Source organism: Andrena cerasifolii, chromosome 5, assembly GCF_050908995.1.
Source record: "Andrena cerasifolii isolate SP2316 chromosome 5, iyAndCera1_principal, whole genome shotgun sequence".
Taxonomy (NCBI): Eukaryota; Metazoa; Arthropoda; class Insecta; order Hymenoptera; family Andrenidae; genus Andrena; species Andrena cerasifolii.
This window is the reverse complement of record NC_135122.1, coordinates 942,292-960,699: the sequence shown is the minus strand read 5'-3', so window position 1 is coordinate 960,699 and position 18,408 is coordinate 942,292. Positions and strand designations below refer to the sequence as shown.

Here is an 18,408-nt window from a genome sequence, read left to right as displayed (position 1 = left end):
TCAGGAAGAAATGGCATGATGGACGAACGACCCAGATCACGGAGGGAATGCTGGTCGTCTTGAAGGAAGACAACACACCTCCATTATGTTGGCCTATGGGACGAATTGTCGCTACTCATCCTGGTGAGGATGGTGTTGTTCGAGTGGCGACTGTGAGAACTTTAACCGGGGATTACAAGCGGAGCGTTAAGAGATTAAGTCCCTTCCCTGTAAATGATGATTGAGACATTACCTTTGATTACTAGTCTGTAGAACATTATGTAACCGTAGTTGATAATCAATTATCCTTAGTCGGTCTGAATGATCGGGTTTTTAGTTATCACTCTATATATGCTTTAATATATGCTTTAATGTATGCTTCACATATATAATGGTTTGTTCAACGTATGCACGATTTTTGTACTGAGTCGTATTGTGTGTGGAGGCTAATTCTAGTACACGTAGAACCGGGAAAGGGTATTCGGGTTCATTGGAAAGCATTGTTTGTATGTACGCGTTTTCTACAGTTATTGAACGTGGCCGTTCAAGAGGGGGCGGCATGTTGAGCGTGAAAAATACAATTATTGAATTCGAAGCGTTTCCTGGGCCTGTGCTTCGTCAATCCGCACGTGGCAAAACACTTGAGCCGACCGTCCGGGCCTAAAATCTTGGGACGTAACTATTTACCAGCGGTGCCGTGAAATATGGGCTATTGGGCCGAGTCAAGACCGCGTATCTCTAGACGACATAAACAAACGGAGTCGCGCCGTTCGATGCGATTTCGTGGAACTCAGTTTCCCTTTCCGGTGCGTTTCGTCGCCCAATGCCACAATCATTTACAGCCAATAGGCAATAGTCTACCACCTCTTATTTTTTAAGACACACCCCTGCAAGGGCTTTCAAAGGCTTGGTAGAGCCTGAATGCAACTTGGAAAACCAGATCGAACAAAACCTCTGTACTATCATCATCGACAGAATTGCATTCAGCATTCTGAGACACTACCAGCGCACATTATAACTTTACCAAAATTCAAGTGTACAAGTATTTTCATTCAATTTTATCAGAATATATTTTAAGTGTTACGTTGTTACGCGCTACAGTGTCAGTTTGATTTCACCACTATCCTTCCACATACCTCAATCACCGTTCAATTAGTGAACTCTTGCGGTGGAAAAAACCGCAAGGAGTGTGACATTGTGTCGTCGGAGTCTTACATCCTCCAAAGAACAAGTCGACATTTTGGCCACAACATATTATATATTATTATTATTATTATATATTATTATATTCTTATTAATGTAACAATATATAATTTCTTACAACATATTATTTCTCTATTCATTTACCCGTCTTCCTCTTTCTCTTCCCGGCACCATAATTCTTTCCATGATTCATGCGTACGCGTTGACGTTTGGCAACGGCTCATGGTGTGTGTGCGTATGTCACATATGTGACGCTCCGTTCATTTCGGTATATGTACCATTCGGGAAAGACTAATGCCAGAGAGCCGGCGTTTGGGGGGGTTGGTTAGGCGGCTGACCAGTAACGCGGAGGTCTTGGGTTCGAGCCCCGTCGCCCCGAGTTTCTGTTTTTCGTTATATATTAATATCATAAAATTGATGTTTCCCTCCTTACCGACTTCACCCGCGGGTTTCCCCCTCCACGCACTTCGGTATCGGTTCGATATCGATTCGGTATCGATTGATTCGATATCAGTTCTCACGTCATACCCCCCACCACTCCGCCATCTCTATGACGTCATCCGCCGCCACCGCCCGCCCGCCGGCAAAAACAAATTTTGAAAATTTTCAAACTCAAATTTGGATTTCGAGGTCGGAGGAAATCCTTATCATGACCTTCAAACTCAAATTTGAATTAGAACCCGCCTAGCTATACTACTCAGAATATTAAAATATTAGCTGATGGAACAACTCGTACAGTACACATAAATAAACTTAAACTTGCGTATATTAAGTAAAATCCAGGGTGATTAATAAATAAACAAAACTGTATACAAGTAAAGAATAAATCCACAAAATAACTAAGTGATAAAATACTTAGAGTATCGTCTATTACAGACCATGATACTCCCAATCGAAGTTTCCCAAGAGGTAGAAGAAGACTATGGTAGGGCAATAGAGGAGGTGATATCAACCCTCACTCCACCCCTTTACACTCGAATAGAGCATCTGTACTGCTTGATCAGATATACGGCAATGATATATACGTACAACCACCAGCGAATTTGTGACCTTTGCTATGAGCAAGCAGATTATAACGAAAGACGTCGATTCGTAGAAACCGCTGGCCATTGCCTATCTGCATCAAATGCGGTATAGGAATGGTGTTCAGACGACCGGTATTAAATTGTACGGAATGTATTAACAGAAGTATGACGTTAAACCCAACAGAAAATACCTTGCTATTACGCGGAAACATAATTGCGGTGGAACATATTGAATAAATGTCAGAGGAAAAGGAAGAAATTACAATCGATAGTCTACATATACACCCCACCCCAATGATCTATAGATATACATTATACCCAAAACGAGTAAAACAAGGGTACAAGCAGAGCAATGAACGGTGAATATAAACTGAGTATAACCTACTTAGATTTGCCGTTATTGCAGATATGAAGCCCCCAGTGGAAGGGTTCCAGGAGGAGGACCTAGAGTACTACGGCCTTATAGATGGAGTCCTCCCCCAAAACCATCCAGAGGCATACATAGAACTGATGTCGATGTATTGCGTTATAAAATCAATAATAAGGATATATACATGCGATGAATTAAGGATCTGCACAAATTGTTATGACGAAACGCAGGAAGATGAAAAAGAATATTACGAGGAAGGAGGGTGGCACTGCATATGCCAGTATCCAACTACACTCGTAGTGTCAACATGTTTCAAATGCAATAGATCGCTGGTCACCGTAAGGCCTGCGTATCAATGTCAAGAGTGTATTGAAGAATATTTAGAATTAGGCCCCGAGGAGTGGGCACACCTTGATAGAGAAGGATGTTTAGATGTTATTACTCGATGATAACCAAAATAAGTAAAAAAAAGGGATACTACTAAAAACCCTGTATATGTATCCATAGACTAAGGAAATATATATATTTTTACCCTCCAATTTATCGTGAGCTGTGTTGACTAAACCTCACATAAAATATAATCTAGTAATAGGAACGAATACAAAATGATTACAGATCAGACTTTAAAATGGGAGTATTACAAGACCCCCGTCAACCAAAGGGTCGTGGAGAACACCGCGGGCCCATCGACGGAGTAATCGCCTACGATTTCCCAGAAACATATCTACCACTATTACTATTAACCTGTGTGCGACAGTGTATATACCAACTTTACGTATCAGATATAAAACACATATGCGCTGAATGTTATGTACAAACAAATGCGGCACCAGAATATGTTATTGAATACCACTTACATGCTATTTGTACCGAACAAGTAGCGGAACAACTCGTCAAATGTGATCAATGCGCTAGAGAAATAGCGGGGATTTCGGAAGTTGCCATTTGTGCTGGATGCACCGAAGAATACTTGGACCTAACCCACGAAGAATACGCAGGGCTAGCGAACGGCAACTACAAGATAGTTGAGACTAGGTGGTAAATGTTAAAACCAATAAAATTTTATTATATGTAAAATTATGATATACAAAATTATAAGTAACATAAAACAAATAGAAATAATTTAAAACTTATATATAAAAGGAAAACCATAAAATTACAAAATATATATATCCATAAGTCTTAAATAGGTAAAACTATTATTACTCAAAATATATGAGGATATCACCTTGCACCTTGCAATACATTTTTTTAATTAATTCTATGGGCAAGGTGCTGGGAGGATTATTTAATGTGGCGGAAATAACCACCCATGAATTCCTCGGATGAGTCTCCAGATACGAAATCTGACTTTCTTAATTTTTATTAACCGTCGCATTCTTTCAATCCACTCATCTGAGAAATCTGACATCTGGAGAAAATAAACTAAAGTAAGATAAAGAAAGAGGGAAAATAAATTTTGTTTTCAAACATACCGTGGATAACTAAATCACAACACTCAGAGAATAGACGATGACTATGCTTCAGCAGCCACTAGCGAAATGAAGCAGCTACACACGATTTAGCTACCAGATGAATTTTGATATGATACCTGCGAGAGGAGACATATGCGATGAAAGATCGGATACCCATAAGAATACTTGTTATTTATAGAATAAGATTTAAAAAGTACGAAATATTAAAGAGATAATTATGAATCGATACTAAAGTAACGATCGTTTACATCAAGAATATTTTCTTTTGTTAAAAGGGGAATCACCATGATTTTACCATGGATAATTCTAATCAACTTGAATCTTGTTTGGGCCCTCATTGGATACGATTGCAATGGGCAACACTTAAACGTGACAACCGTTTCGTTAAATTCAGTAGGAGATTGCGAAATTAACCCAATCTCTACAGCAACAAAGGAAATCTACATTCAACTTTTGCAACTCTCGGACTTCAACTACGTGGAAGTCATCCAATGCAAGCTGATAATTTTAAGAACCATCTATTATTGCGGAATGCACTCACATGTTTCCGCAGTACACAACGGGTTAAATGAATACCTCGAAGATTTAACCGAACATCAATGCGGAAATATGCACGAATACGGTTCCACCGTCATAGGTAATAATGTCTATTTGGTAGGACTCAAAATGAACCAGACATCAACCCGGACATTGACCATGGCTGGATTACCTCTGTCGGCGTGGTAGCGCTACGTAGAACGTCTACGAAAGTGGCATATTTACTGCTTACAGTGTTAATTGTTGGAGTATGTCCACCTCGTTTTGTAATACAACTAAAATATAAAATATAATAGAATATAACAAAATATAAATATAGAAATATAAAAATACAATTAAAATATAAAATAAAATAGACTACAATATAAAACAATATAAATATAACAAAAATTAAATAAAATAATATAATAAAACAAAAGAAAATACAATTAAATAATAAATATAATATAAAAAAGAATATAAAATAAAAAAGAATATAATATAAAAAAGAAAAATATAAAAATAGAATATAAATACAACATAAAAAAATATAATATAAAAAGGAAAAATATAAAAAATGATTAATAATTTTATTAACAAAAAAAAATTACTGGGGTGGCGGTGAGGGTGACGAGTGCATAGCCATCCGCTCTAGTGTTGGGGACCGCGGCGGCTGCGGCAGCGGTTGCCGTAACCGTCGCACGTCGATCCACGGCGGCGACGGTGGCGATGGGGACCGCGGCCGCCTTAGCCGCAGGGGCCCCACTCGCCGATACGGCACCCAAGGCTGCCGCAGCCGAGCCGTCATCATGGGGCCGACCGCCATTCGCGGCGCGGGGGTGGCACCACCTCCTCCTCCATCAGCTGCGCATTCAGCATGTAAAATATGCTCTAGAACACACAGACACAAAACGTCGATATAATATTGATACATTAAACACATTAAATATCAAACGCACAAAACAATACAAAGTATTACATACTTGCAGAGGCGGTGAAGGCGGCGACGGTGATGACGGTGGCGAGCCCCAATCCGGCGACCACACGAGCGGCGACGGGGGTGACGGTGGTGGCGAGTCCTGAAACATAGAAACCCGCGATATAATATTTATACAAACGTCTGATTTTAATCTCACACGATTTCAAAGGTTAAACGCGATAAATTTAAAAAAAAATATTGTTAAATACATACCTCTGGGCTGTCTCGGCACTCCGGAGCAATCCGTAGCAATCCCATTCATTCTTTTTTCCGAAAATGACACTCTCAAAAAATCGGACTAACACTGTCACGATTTGATAGCAACTGGTCTCGATGCATCTCCTGGCTCTCGCATGTCAAAACGCCCTCCTATCATGAAATCGAGAAATGTGTAGCTTTGCAAAGTAGGATACCTTTGTTCTTCACCATCTTCATCACAGGCCACCTGCATTTTCGCTGACCATCCTCCTCCATGTACTTATCTTCTTCTTCTTCTTCGCTGATCGTCCTCTCCTTATTCACACGCATCTTCTTTCCCTTCTTCTTTGTCACATCATTCGACTAGATCACACCACTTTCAACGTGAATCGAACGGGTATTGAACTGTTTTGAACGGCTTTCAACGTGTACCGAACGGGTATCGAAAGGGTATCGAACGGATATCGAACGGGTATTGAACGGGTTTTGAACGGCTTTCAACGTGAATCGATCAACCAATCAAAGTACCCCAAGTCGATTGATTCTTGAGAACGTTCGAGACAACGCCGTGCTGGAAACGATCAGCCATATTGCGATGACTCTTGTTCGCACAGTGTGCTAGATTAGACGCGTCGCGTACGGCTAGCTATTTTTGTCCTTGTGAACTCTCACGCTCAGCGTGCCGTAGTGCGTTCCATCATTTTTGCTAAGCTCACTTTTCTCAATCTCAGTGCTCACCTGATACACGGGTCGATTGTGGATCATCGTGTGAAAAGCAGGTGTTGGTGCACGTGCGACCCCTCTCACCTCGTGTATTAATATAATCACGAGATAGCCATCAAACGTGTAATCTCACCCGCTCACGCTAACGATTCAGTGCTCACTTTTAATAAACTTGACTCTGTTTATTTTACGTATTGTGTGTTGTGTACTTTTGTCACCGTCGACATAACCTAATCGGCAACCCACGCGCTCAACCGCGAAATTCTCAATCACCATGACATATGTCATAAAAACGAGTATTTCAACTTTAATTTTTTTATCGAGATATTAAACTGAAAATTCTGAAATTTTTATTAGTAACAGTACGCGCAATGACGAAAATGTAAGGAGAAGAAAAAAATATAAAAACACCCCTTGCAGGGATTTCGAACCCTACTGTCTTGACTCGCAATTCGGTAGTTGAAAATTAGTTTTCCACAAGCGTAGTTAAGGGACTATACTACGACAACAGTGCATTTTCTGGTTAAATTATTGATCCTGTGACAATAATGCATAAGACTTTTGTATTCCTTTCAGCAAGATCTACTATTCAAAAGAAGAACGAAGTTGATCCGACGACTTCATAATTTTAATATTTAAAGCCATTTTTTATAAAAATGGCTGGCCATTCGCAGTTAATATTCTGGAATTTGTGTATACACATCGACCACACATTTTCTGCCCGGTTTCGTTAAAAATTCGCGCGTCCCATTCGCGTCCTCCTCTCGTTAGTGGAATGCGCACCATTGAACAACGCAGATTTTGTGTGGGATATGATATGCATTTATAAGGTGCTAAACATATTCATTGTACCGAGATATTGAAATTATTCAAACTACACGTACCACCTAGGATACTAACAAGTAAACATTCACTTATAGTAAATGGAGTTTTCCGATTTGGAATATATTTGTTTAAAGTACTCATACTAACTACGAAATTCTGAAAATTATATCTGCAATGGACCTATTTTACCTCTTATTTCAGAATAATTTGCTAAAACCTGGCATCTGTATGTTTTTTTGTGGTGCTGAATCCGAATATGATGTTATTTTTTGTGCAAAAAAATTTCCAAATATATCAAATTTTATTTGATATAAAAATTACTGAAAGTTATTTGTATTTGAAATAAAAATTACTGAAAGTTATTGGTTTTTGAAACGTCACAAATAATTTTTTTTATTCGACGTGAATTTATCCGACGGCCACAAATAATTTTTTTATCTAACGGGAATTTATTTTAACCATCAAATAATTTTTTCATCTTTTCATTCATTTGTATTTGAAAATTATTTGAAGCTGAAATGACTCTAGGAGTAGAGAGCGCGAGAGACGGGAAGCGCGCGCAAGCAGGATAGAGATAGATGGCGTGCCACTGATTGGTTGCCGCCATTTGTGACAAAAGCGGAAGTAGGCGGAGATAGTAAACGTCAAAAAAAGAGACAGAAATACGGATAGAAAGAGATAGATAAACTAGCAGCTTGGAAAGCAGGCAGTTCAGTGAATATTTAGGTTATGTTTACTCCGGTTATGTCACGAATGGCTGCGGTTATACCGATCAGTCCCTTGAGGATCACTATTCCAAGCAGTAGAGCATAATGCGAGGAGGTAGTTGATAGAATGAGAGCGAATGGGGATCAGAAAGAGAGAGGGATATTCGGGACGGCGGGTTTTTAAAATAGTTTATCAGATGTTGCGGATAGAACACGATTTTTGGATTAATAATTATTTTGTGGTAAATAAGTTCGTTAAGATTCGTGAAATTTATTACGGGATGTAACCAAAGGCTTGAGTTTCTAGAAAATACTGTGAAATGCGTAAATGATTTACAAGTAAAAATGTCATTGGTTGTGACTCATAAATAATTATGTCTGTTAATTAGCATGAATTTGATAAACTTTGCATGTGAAAGGTGTATTGAAATGAATAAAAAAAAATATGGTACCAAGAGTGAGACGTGAACTGGCAACCTGATGCTTAATAGTCGGAAGCGCTACGTATTGGGCCACGCTGTTCGTTGGTCAATGTGTTCTATCAAATGTATATAATTGAACTCGACATTTTTCAAAGTCAATTTTTTCGAATTTGGAGGGGAAGCGCAGCCTACTGCTTTGGGAAAGTAAAGTCCGAGTGAAGACCTTCACGTACATTAAGTATAAACGATTTCTGAGTTTGCCAGTCCTGAAGGTCCCCTTGTTAGTCTCCATATACACCTCCCTTAAACTTTTCCTCAGCCCCTTGTTCACGCCCCTCTTTTTCAACGCCTTCCACAACACCTTCCTCTTGACCGAGTCGAACGCTGGTTTCAGGTCAATGAAGAACGCGAACATCGTTTTGTCTAACCTTAGCCACCCCCCTGTTCACTAGATAATTGAACATACAGGGTCAACGTTATAAGCTGCAACCCGCGCGCGCGCGAATTTGTAAAATGGCAACACCGCCTCACGGACGCATTCCACTACAACCATGCGCCGATACTTCCGCCATCTATGAGCCTATGATGAAAGTTCAGGGTCTTTTAGGTGCCAGTAGAGGGTGCTTTTGACTTTCGTCAGAGAATATTAAATTTGACGTAGCAGACGGGTAAGGAAACGGTAGCCATTTTAAGAGTGCGACCGCGCCGATTCCGTTATCTACGTATGCAATGGTCCAGCAGCGGTATTAGACCACGCTGACGCGTTAGTGGCCCGGGTTGATGAATTTGGAGCATTTTTCGCATAACTTTTGTACTACAAAAGATAACGGAATGCAATTTGCGCCATAAAATGGGGACATATTATCCCCTTCTAATGATGGAAATTTTACTAAATTTTACGTTTACTTAATTTTTCTTTTTTCAATTATTTAACCATAATTGTTGCGACAAGCCTTTGCAAACTATTTATTTAAATACTTTATATAATGCTCTTCTTAAAATTCATGGCGCCGATAAACAATAGGCTAGTTGTCCCTGTATCATTACTTTCACAAATTGGTTTCCTTTTTTGCGATATTATCCTTAATGTAGTGCATGCACAGATCGGAAGTAAGGGGTACCTAATGGGGTGTGGCGCTGTTTCTCTAGCATTCTTTGAATTTTTTCTACAATTTTTGTGTCTGAATGTTTTAACCCTTTAGATATTATACGCCACACCTGTAGTGACTTCTGTTTATGTCATCTTTTGGAATGGTACATGAAAATGCGCAGGCTGGATGCGCGTGATTATTATGTGGTCCCCTCCTCGAAACTGACAGAAAACATAACCTATATGCTATACCTGATTTCATAAAAATACTGTCGTGGCGTAATAATAATATTTTGGAAGGATGTTAAGTCATACAATGTTCACAAATGTAGCGTAAAAGAACGAAATAGCCAATAAACATTCATTGTCATGTAGCATACAGGTAAAGTGTCCAGACGTCCCGCATTATGCGGGACAGTCCCGTATTTGCCCGCATTGAAAAATGTCCCGCAAAGAGTCCCGCATTGGACATGTAACCTTTTACATTTTCGCATTAGCATAAAGTTACTGTTTCCTCTACTTTTTTTGTTGTGAAAAAAAAATTTAATTTCGTTTCAATGTATCATCTTATAATCACAAGTAGGTATTTTTAAATATATTGTAAATGCTTTAATAAACTACGGAAAGATCTCCTCACACATCTGTTAACCTTTTTTTTTTGCTTGCTTGCTTGCTTGTCCCGCATTGGAACAGAAAATATCTGGTCACTTTACATATAGATTACATTTTCTGTCACTTCGAAGAGGGGACCACATAATGATTACGCGCATCCAGCCTGCGCATTTTGACTAGACCGGGCGGCCGCATTGAAGGGTACATTCCCCACCTTGCAGTAGTGGTAGTTGGAACCAGAGATGGGCATAACATTATTTTAAATAAAAAAATGGCTCCCAATAATAGGCAGAAATTTTATTCGAAACCAATCAAATATAAATAACCCGGAGTTATTTATTATACGAAGCGTCGTAACGGAATTTCTTTAATTTTCATTGTATCAATATGAAAATGACAGCAATGGATTCCTTGCATTCTTCCCATTAAATTGACAAAAAAAAATTTAAATCGGACTACTTTTAACGAAACTTACGTTAATATCATCTTTTGAAACTATACGCCACTATTGTGGCTTTGATACGCAGATGGCGAAAAATCAAACCAAACCTGTCGTAGCTAAAATCATTGAAATTGAGACGGGTACGAAACCAGTCGACACATTGTGTTCATACCTCGTTACAGTAATCTGGGGTGCGAGTGGTAAACCGGCCATAAACGCGGAGCGCCCGGCTTGCTTACCTGAGCCGGGAAATTCCAAATAGCTCTTTGCGACGTTAATTTGAAAGCGACCATCTTAAAATTCTCGAAGCTCGGGCATCACCGCTGTCCAGCGCTCGCTGGCAGCTTCGAACGCCGGACCGGTGCGAGAAGTGCCTTCTCGCATGTTTCGCGATATTCAATTTCTCTTACAAGCCTATCATTATATTTTCCTTAAATTGATTCCGCCCGTATCGTTGATTTCGTCGTATTGTTCATCTACACTACTTTGCTCTAGGTATTATCGGTTTACTCGCCCGCTTCTTTGCGCGTTAGAATTTGATCTGAAAACAATCGCACGGAATAGTCTTCCGTGTAGACTTCTCGCGCCTCAGTTTTCGTATTTATTTATTTACGCGCGCCTAAATGTGGAATCTGACGGTACGTGAATTGGCGACCTTTGCGCGCAAATCGCCGAACCCACGTGCGTTGAGAACGCTCATGGCTCGCCGACTCAAGCTCACCAAGCCGACCTGCCGCGCCTGGGCGAGCCGAGCAAGCAATAAATAAATATGAAAACTACCTAGAGCAAAGTAGTGTAGGTGAACAATAGGACGAAATCAACTATAAGGGCGGAATCAATTTAAGGAAAATATAATGATAGCCTTGTAAGAGAAATTGAATGTCGCGAAACATGCGAGAAGGCACTTCTCGCACCGGTCCGGCGTTCGAAGCTACTAGCGAGCGCTGGACAGCGGTGATGCCCGAGCTTCGAGAATTTTAAGATTGTCGCTTTCAAATTAACGTCGCAAAGAGCTATTCGAAATTCCCCGACTCAGGTAAGCGAGCCGAGCGCTCCGCTTTTATGGCCGGTTTACCACTCGCACCCCAGATTACTGTAACGAGGTTTGAAAACAATGTGTCGACTGGTCTCGTACCCGTCTCAATTTCAATAATTTTAGCTACGATAGGGTTGGCTTGATTTTTCGCTACCTGCGTATCAAAGCACACAAAAGTGGCGTGTCGTTTCAAAAGATGATATTAACATATGTCACCCCATAGTGGCGCACACCGGGCTCAAGAATATGGTTCCAAGTTGGAATACGTTATTGCTACTACCTCAATTTCGAAAAGAATGTGGGTTAGTCCGTTGTTTGCTCTCACTGTCTCAATTAACGATATTACGCATAAAATTAGTTTACAAGATTGAAAGCCCGTTTCGTTAAAAGTAGTCCGATTTAATTTTGTTTGCCAATTTAATCGGAAGAATACAAGGAATCCATTGCTGTCACTTGAATGACAGAATGATGAATTTAAAAAAAATCATTATATAAAGTATTTAAATAAACAGTTTGCAAAGGCTTGTCGCAACAATTATGGTTAAATAATTGAAAAAAGAAAAATTAAGTAAACGTAAAATTTCCATCGACGAACGATTCGCCAATCAGAGCTCCTCATCGCGGTTCCAGCGGAACAGAGAAGACGCTCAGAAGGAAATTCATCCGTCTTATTCAGTTGGTTTCACGTCGATCGATAACGTTCACGTGTCGTTCGGATTTCAAAATTCTAAGCTTTCAATCTCACGCATCGGTTTCTCAAGTAGTTTATACAAGAGATCTAACTTTGATACCTTGAGATATCTTGTTCATCTCCCTCTCTCTAATGTGCTCAAGTGCCAGCTCGCACCCACAATTAATATAATTGTGGGGACGCCGCGTGATCAACGATCCACGCGGATCTCGCACATTCTCACGCTCTTAGCCAGTTGGCTGTATCAATAATATATGTATCAACCAGCTATTGAGAACACACAGTGTACATTGCTTAAATAAATTGACGAGGTTCTGCACCGAAAAGTGATCTGTGTTAAAAAGAGAAAAGACCTAACCTGCCTCCGATCCCACTCAAACTCGGTCCCAAGACCTAACCTGCCTCCGATCCCACTCAAACTCGGTCTCAAGACATTTCTCAATAGCTCCAATTATGTTGTTGGGTGCCTCTGTTACGAGCTTTACGAGCTTGCTGCCAGCAATCTGCGCACATTATGTTCTCTGATGTCTGTCATTGACAGTTATCTCTGACATCAGTTACCATAGCCAAAAGAACGTTTTCTGATGAGGCGAAGTATGCGTTATTTGAAATTATCTTATCAATGATTGTCCTGTATTTCTTGACTAAGTAACGTGAGGATTGTATAATATAATATAATGTTGCGCCGGGGTGTTTCCTTGTTGGCCACCCCGGCGCAAAAGAGAGAACAATACACGGGCGTACACACTGTACAACTGTATTTCAGTAGTAGCTATATGTTTACAATGATACAAGCTAAATCCCTACGTACAAAACAGTCCCTCTGGTCGATATGCCGATCGCCCTTCCAGGGAGCCGACCTTCTTCTCTCTTCAGCTGCGAGTACCAGCAGGCCATGCACGGGCTTATACCTGGTGCTCGTAACAATATAATATAATATAATATATTTGACTATGTTAACTGATGACAGAGACAACATCAGAGAACTTGCTGTGCGTATCGTGCTGGCAGCACGTGGGAACTAAAGTCGGGAGAAATCCGAAAATGTTCTCCACCTTCGTTGAATTTTGATGCTACCGATTATACTGACTTGATCAATTGGGACGTATGTCGAATAACTTCACCAGGTATATTGAACGCGGTTGAAACCATCTCCCTGAAAAAAATGCTGGAGGAGGAAGGGCTCCCCAAATCCTGGAACTTCGAGGCACACCCTTTTCACACTCAGGCTGTGGAGCGTATAGAGCTCGTAACAGAGGCATCCAGCAAGTGATTGGAGTTGACGCATATGAGTACAAGTCTCACATTTCCACTTCATCAAGTCTATAAACCCGACTTCGAGTCTCCTTTTGCGGGTAGGACATTTTTATCAAATTTCGCCTTCTAAACCTCAAGGTAGGGTGGTTAGAGTGGGCTAGGGAGAAACTGCACATGTAGTCACCGTCACGTGGTGAGTTCTGACTCACTCTGTTGCCAGATGGGTGGAAGGAGGGGTGTAAAATCATTTTTATACTTTTTACTCAAATCTCGAAATTTCAAGGCTCTTGCCGGAACAGAAGTTATTAACTCACAGGGCTGAAAGTTTGCACAGTTATTATTGATCCCAAGACACAACTTTCCCGCACTAAGGCCTAATGCGACAATCATTTTCATTTTTTTCAGAACGGCCTAATATGTATAGTGTCCGGCAGAACGTTACTTTCTTTAATTTTCCTTGTCAGTCTTCTATCCAGGATTTTCGTATATATTTTATACACTACCTGCAGCAGTGTGACCCCCCTATAATCTTCCGCTCTCTTCCCTACACCTTTTTTTAACATTAATACTATTATCCCCGTTTCCCAGTCCGTTAACCACTCCGGGCATCCCTCCTTCGGCACACCTTGTCACATATCGCCCATATATACCTTCTCGAGCCCGCCCCTCAATATTCAGCACCTCTGCCTCTATTCGCCCCTCCGCACCACCTTATTTGCCTGCAGGCTCTTTATTGTCTCCTCTGCCTCTTCCATGCCCACCCCCTCTACTTCCTCCCCCTCTTCCCATCGCCTCCCGCACCCTTCCTTCCGTACTCCCTAATAGGCCCCTAAAGTACTCCCTCCATTCTTCCGCCTTGATCTCCTCATTGATCCCCTTCCTCCCTTTCCGACTTCACTTTCCCCACCCTTTCCATGAATTCCTCTGCCCTTTTTCTTTTCTTCTCCTTGGACATCCTGTTGTACTGCCCTCTCCTTTCTGTACTCCTTCCTCCTCCCTTCTCCACTCCTCCACATTCTTAACGCTCTTCTAATCTTCTCCTTTCTTGTTTCCTCCTCGTATTACTTTCCCTATAGCCTCTCTAGTTGCATTCATCCTTCCAGTTACTTCTTCCACCATTTCATCTATTCCTCCTCCATTTAACTCCCACCCCTTCGTTACCTCCCTAAACATTTCTATTCCCTCCAAGTCCAGTCCCATTTCTTTCCCCTCCCTATTTTCCCATGCTGTTTCCCTCCTTCCCCTTTGTCCTCGTGCAAAAATCCCGCGAAAAAATCATGATTTCAACTTTAAATAGCCGCCATTTTGTTTTAAATTAATATTTCGGAAATTCCCTCCGTTATTCGGAAGATACATTAATATACTAACGAAATCTTTTTTGTTTTTTGATTTTAGATTATCTGGTTCCAAATAGCAGTGCTCACCGCAAAACCAAATTTTTAAGAATGCTTCTTGGATGTCGGTTGTTACTTTATTATAAACATAAATATTTTTGTACAAAAAAATTACCAAATGTTCTTTAAATGTTGCTTTTTTAAGCGCAAAAAGTTTTGCAAAAATATATGCTTCCGCTTCTTCAAAAAAAAAATTCACAAATATTCGCCTCTTTTCGGTCGCCTGACTAGGTATAACCCCTTAAGAGTGTTTCCTTCCGAAAATCACACCACTTTGGAAATTACATGAAAGGTCAAAGGTCAACACCCGATTTCAATGTGTTAGTCCCACCAATATGCGCAAGCTACTATCCGTTTCAAAAGACACTATGTCATAGGACTTTTATGGTCCATTGGACCTCCCCTATCACCCCCTAAAATGTCGCTACGTATACTGTTTACACTCTGTATACACCATATAAACATGAAAACGTTAAGCAGCTATACAACCTAAATTGCGTTCCTTCCACACATGTATTGCTCCAAAAACGCATAAACAGGAAATGGATTAAATTCATAAATCATTACTAGAAAGAAAAGCCTTACCTTATCCGGGTCGAAGTCGCCTTTTGGCAAAATATTCGCGACGTATGGTGACTTTGGAATGTCTTCTCCGTCGCATAATATATGGACAGCATAATGGCCTGGGGCAGTAGGCAAGTAAGACACATCTGCTGTTCCATTGCCATTATCGTGGCAATTGATTTTCGCTTTCGAAGGACCTTCGATTGAAAACCCAAGCCCACCGGTTTCGCCATTTGTATCGACCGTGAATTTCGCTGGATGATCAACTACTCCACCATAAAGTCCAGGGCCAAAAGCCCTGATTGCTGATTCCTTGTAAGGGCCAACGTTAACTTCAAAAGGTGATTTATAAATTTCTTTTCCACCATACGTTATCATTACTACGTGTCGTCCTTCTTTGATAGGTGTATAATGACACTCATATGTTTTTTGGTCAACTTTGGACATGCTAGAAACATAACGTTGTATAATTTCAGAATAGAGTTCGATGCAATTAATGTGCTAAATTTCTAAACCGTTCATAAATTCATGACTATTGTTTTAGATTACATTATACATACGTGTTCACAGTTAAAATTTTATGTAAATCTAAGTTTAATCATTCACTTCGTTGTATTTTATTGCCGAAAATTATTTGATCATAGTCTTGTAAATGAAAGAGTTTACATATTACTTACAAAAAATATATACTCCTCTATCATTATTACAATCATAACATATTATGACAATGAAGGTATACTCAAACACAAGGCTACTTACTGCACGGGGCGATTAATTCCACCTGGTCCAATGACTTTAACTCCGGGTACATCATCACCGGCACCTTTCGTAACGATAACGAAATCCGCGTCATCTTGAACGCGGACTCCATTCGGTAATAATCCTCGTCCATAAGCTCTGCACTTTTTTGCATCCGACGCTAATGCTACATTAACGCTATGAGGACTTCCAGGTATCAAATTTCCGGCAAAAAATACATTGACAGAATGTAGGCCTGTTGCAGGTGAAGTGTATTCACACCTCCACACATCTGGTAAAGTTTGCCGTAATTTCACAGGTATAGTTGTTTTTGAACCCTATAAATCAGTAACTTATAATATCTACATTCGGACCCTTACGTAGATCAATAATTTAAAGAAAATACATGGTAGTCAATTGTTTATAAATATAAATCTTATCGTATAAAACATTTTAAAATCATAGGCTGTACTACGGTATGACCCAATCACCATAATGAACCAAAATTTTGAGGGGTTGGTGGGAGGCGGGGGGCCTCTAATATAAATTTTTAGCTTCAGGTATTTGTTAGTTTCTGCGATATTAATAAAAAAAACTTTCGGCATAAGGCATTGAAATCTACCTACACCGACATTACTAACACAACCATCTTCCCGTCGCCTTCGACTGTTTATCCCTGACAATGCGGACGAGAGTGGGAGAAATCTGATTGTACGCGTACACGATCATGGGCAGTGCGATTGATGTTGAGGCCTTTGCTCTTTTGTCACGTACGTAGTATCAATATTTATTACTCTTTCGATCTTCAGTCGTGAAAATTGTTCGCTGGTAGACAGGCATGATTGACTATGGCTTCATCAAGTTACAATATTGCGCTTGAAGGGCGTTGGAATATTGAGAGAATGTCAAACGAAATGCTGTGCTCCCGAGAGACTTGCATCGAATGGTGCAAATCTGTTGGTCTATTGCCCAATAGAAGAAAATGCTCAAAGAATCGGAAAGAATTAATGATTTTCGATTCGTCTTACCGAGTTTATCACGGGCCCTCAGTTTGCATCGGCATGCGATGGATGTGTCGCAAGCATCGCATTGAGCATACGCTTGCAGAGAATAGTTGCTTTGAGCGACACAGCATTTCTATGGAAGATGTTCTTCGTTTAACTTATTTTTTCAGTCGAGGCTTCAAGGAGGTTGACATCATTAATGAATTATATCGCAAAAATTACGCGAAAAAATCAGAATTTCAACTTTAAATAGCTGCCATGTTGTTTTAACTTAATATTTCGGAAAATTCTCTCCGTCAACCTGAGGATACATTAATATACTAACGAAATCTTTTTTGTTTTTTGATTTTAGATAATCTGGTTACGAATGGCAGTGCTCACCGCGAAAGCAACTTTTTAAAAATGCTTCTTGGATGTCGGTTGTTACTTTATTAAAAACTTAAATATTTTTCGACGAAAAAATTACCAAATGTTCTTTAAATGTTGCTCTTTTAAACGCAAAAAGTTCTGTAAAAATATACGCTTCCGCTTCTTCAAAAAAAATTTACAAATATTCGCCTCTTTTCGACCGCCTGACTAGGCATAACCCCTTAAAAAGAAATGCTTCATTTATGACAAAAACGACTGTCTAGTACCCTTCATCCAAAATTAAAAGGTATCGTTGAATTACACCAGACCCGCTTACTCGCTAAAATCCATTGATTCCACTATATCCACTGTATTGTGTTATCGAGACACACTGTCTCGGAATTTCCTCGAGTTTCGAGCGAAATCTTCCGATTAAATTATACTGTATCGAATCCCGAATGCATAGTTTGTAAGCGATAAATCGAATGTACTTATTCCACAAACTACCGAACGAGACCGACAAATAAACTGAATGTTTAATATTAATCGTTGATTAACCGCCCTTCCGTTAAGACCGACGATGGTTAAGGATCACTCAAAAGAAGACAAGAAATTTACCATTTCCTTGTCGAACACGAAGAGAACGAGGAGCCAATCGGCAGCTGCAAGAAAGATCCCCCCCCCCCCCCACCGCGGCCCCCGGACCAGAGCTACTCGGTCCACCCAAGAATACCGCGGGACCTGAGAGAGAACCGTCACGACTCATTGGCACGCCTGTATCGTCGACTCAACGTTCCTACGATTTATTTA

The 18,408-nt window shown here is 40.2% G+C and overlaps 1 protein-coding gene and 1 long non-coding RNA gene across 5 annotated transcripts in view; one reads left to right on the top strand and one right to left on the bottom strand.

The window, feature by feature from the left end:
* Nucleotides 1–18,408, bottom strand: part of LOC143369378 (filamin-A-like) — a 446,998-nt gene that overhangs the window by 274,872 nt on the left and 153,718 nt on the right. For all 4 annotated transcript variants that reach the window (XM_076813239.1, XM_076813240.1, XM_076813241.1 and 1 more), the window contains 2 exons: nt 16,268–16,584; nt 15,530–15,956 (listed from right to left, as the gene is read on the bottom strand). In XM_076813239.1, coding sequence (XP_076669354.1) covers nt 15,530–15,956; nt 16,268–16,584 — 744 coding nt within the window. The remainder of the gene's footprint in view (nt 1–15,529; nt 15,957–16,267; nt 16,585–18,408) is intronic.
* Nucleotides 1–18,408, top strand: part of LOC143369405 (uncharacterized) — a 263,714-nt gene that overhangs the window by 229,980 nt on the left and 15,326 nt on the right. The window lies entirely within an intron of this gene.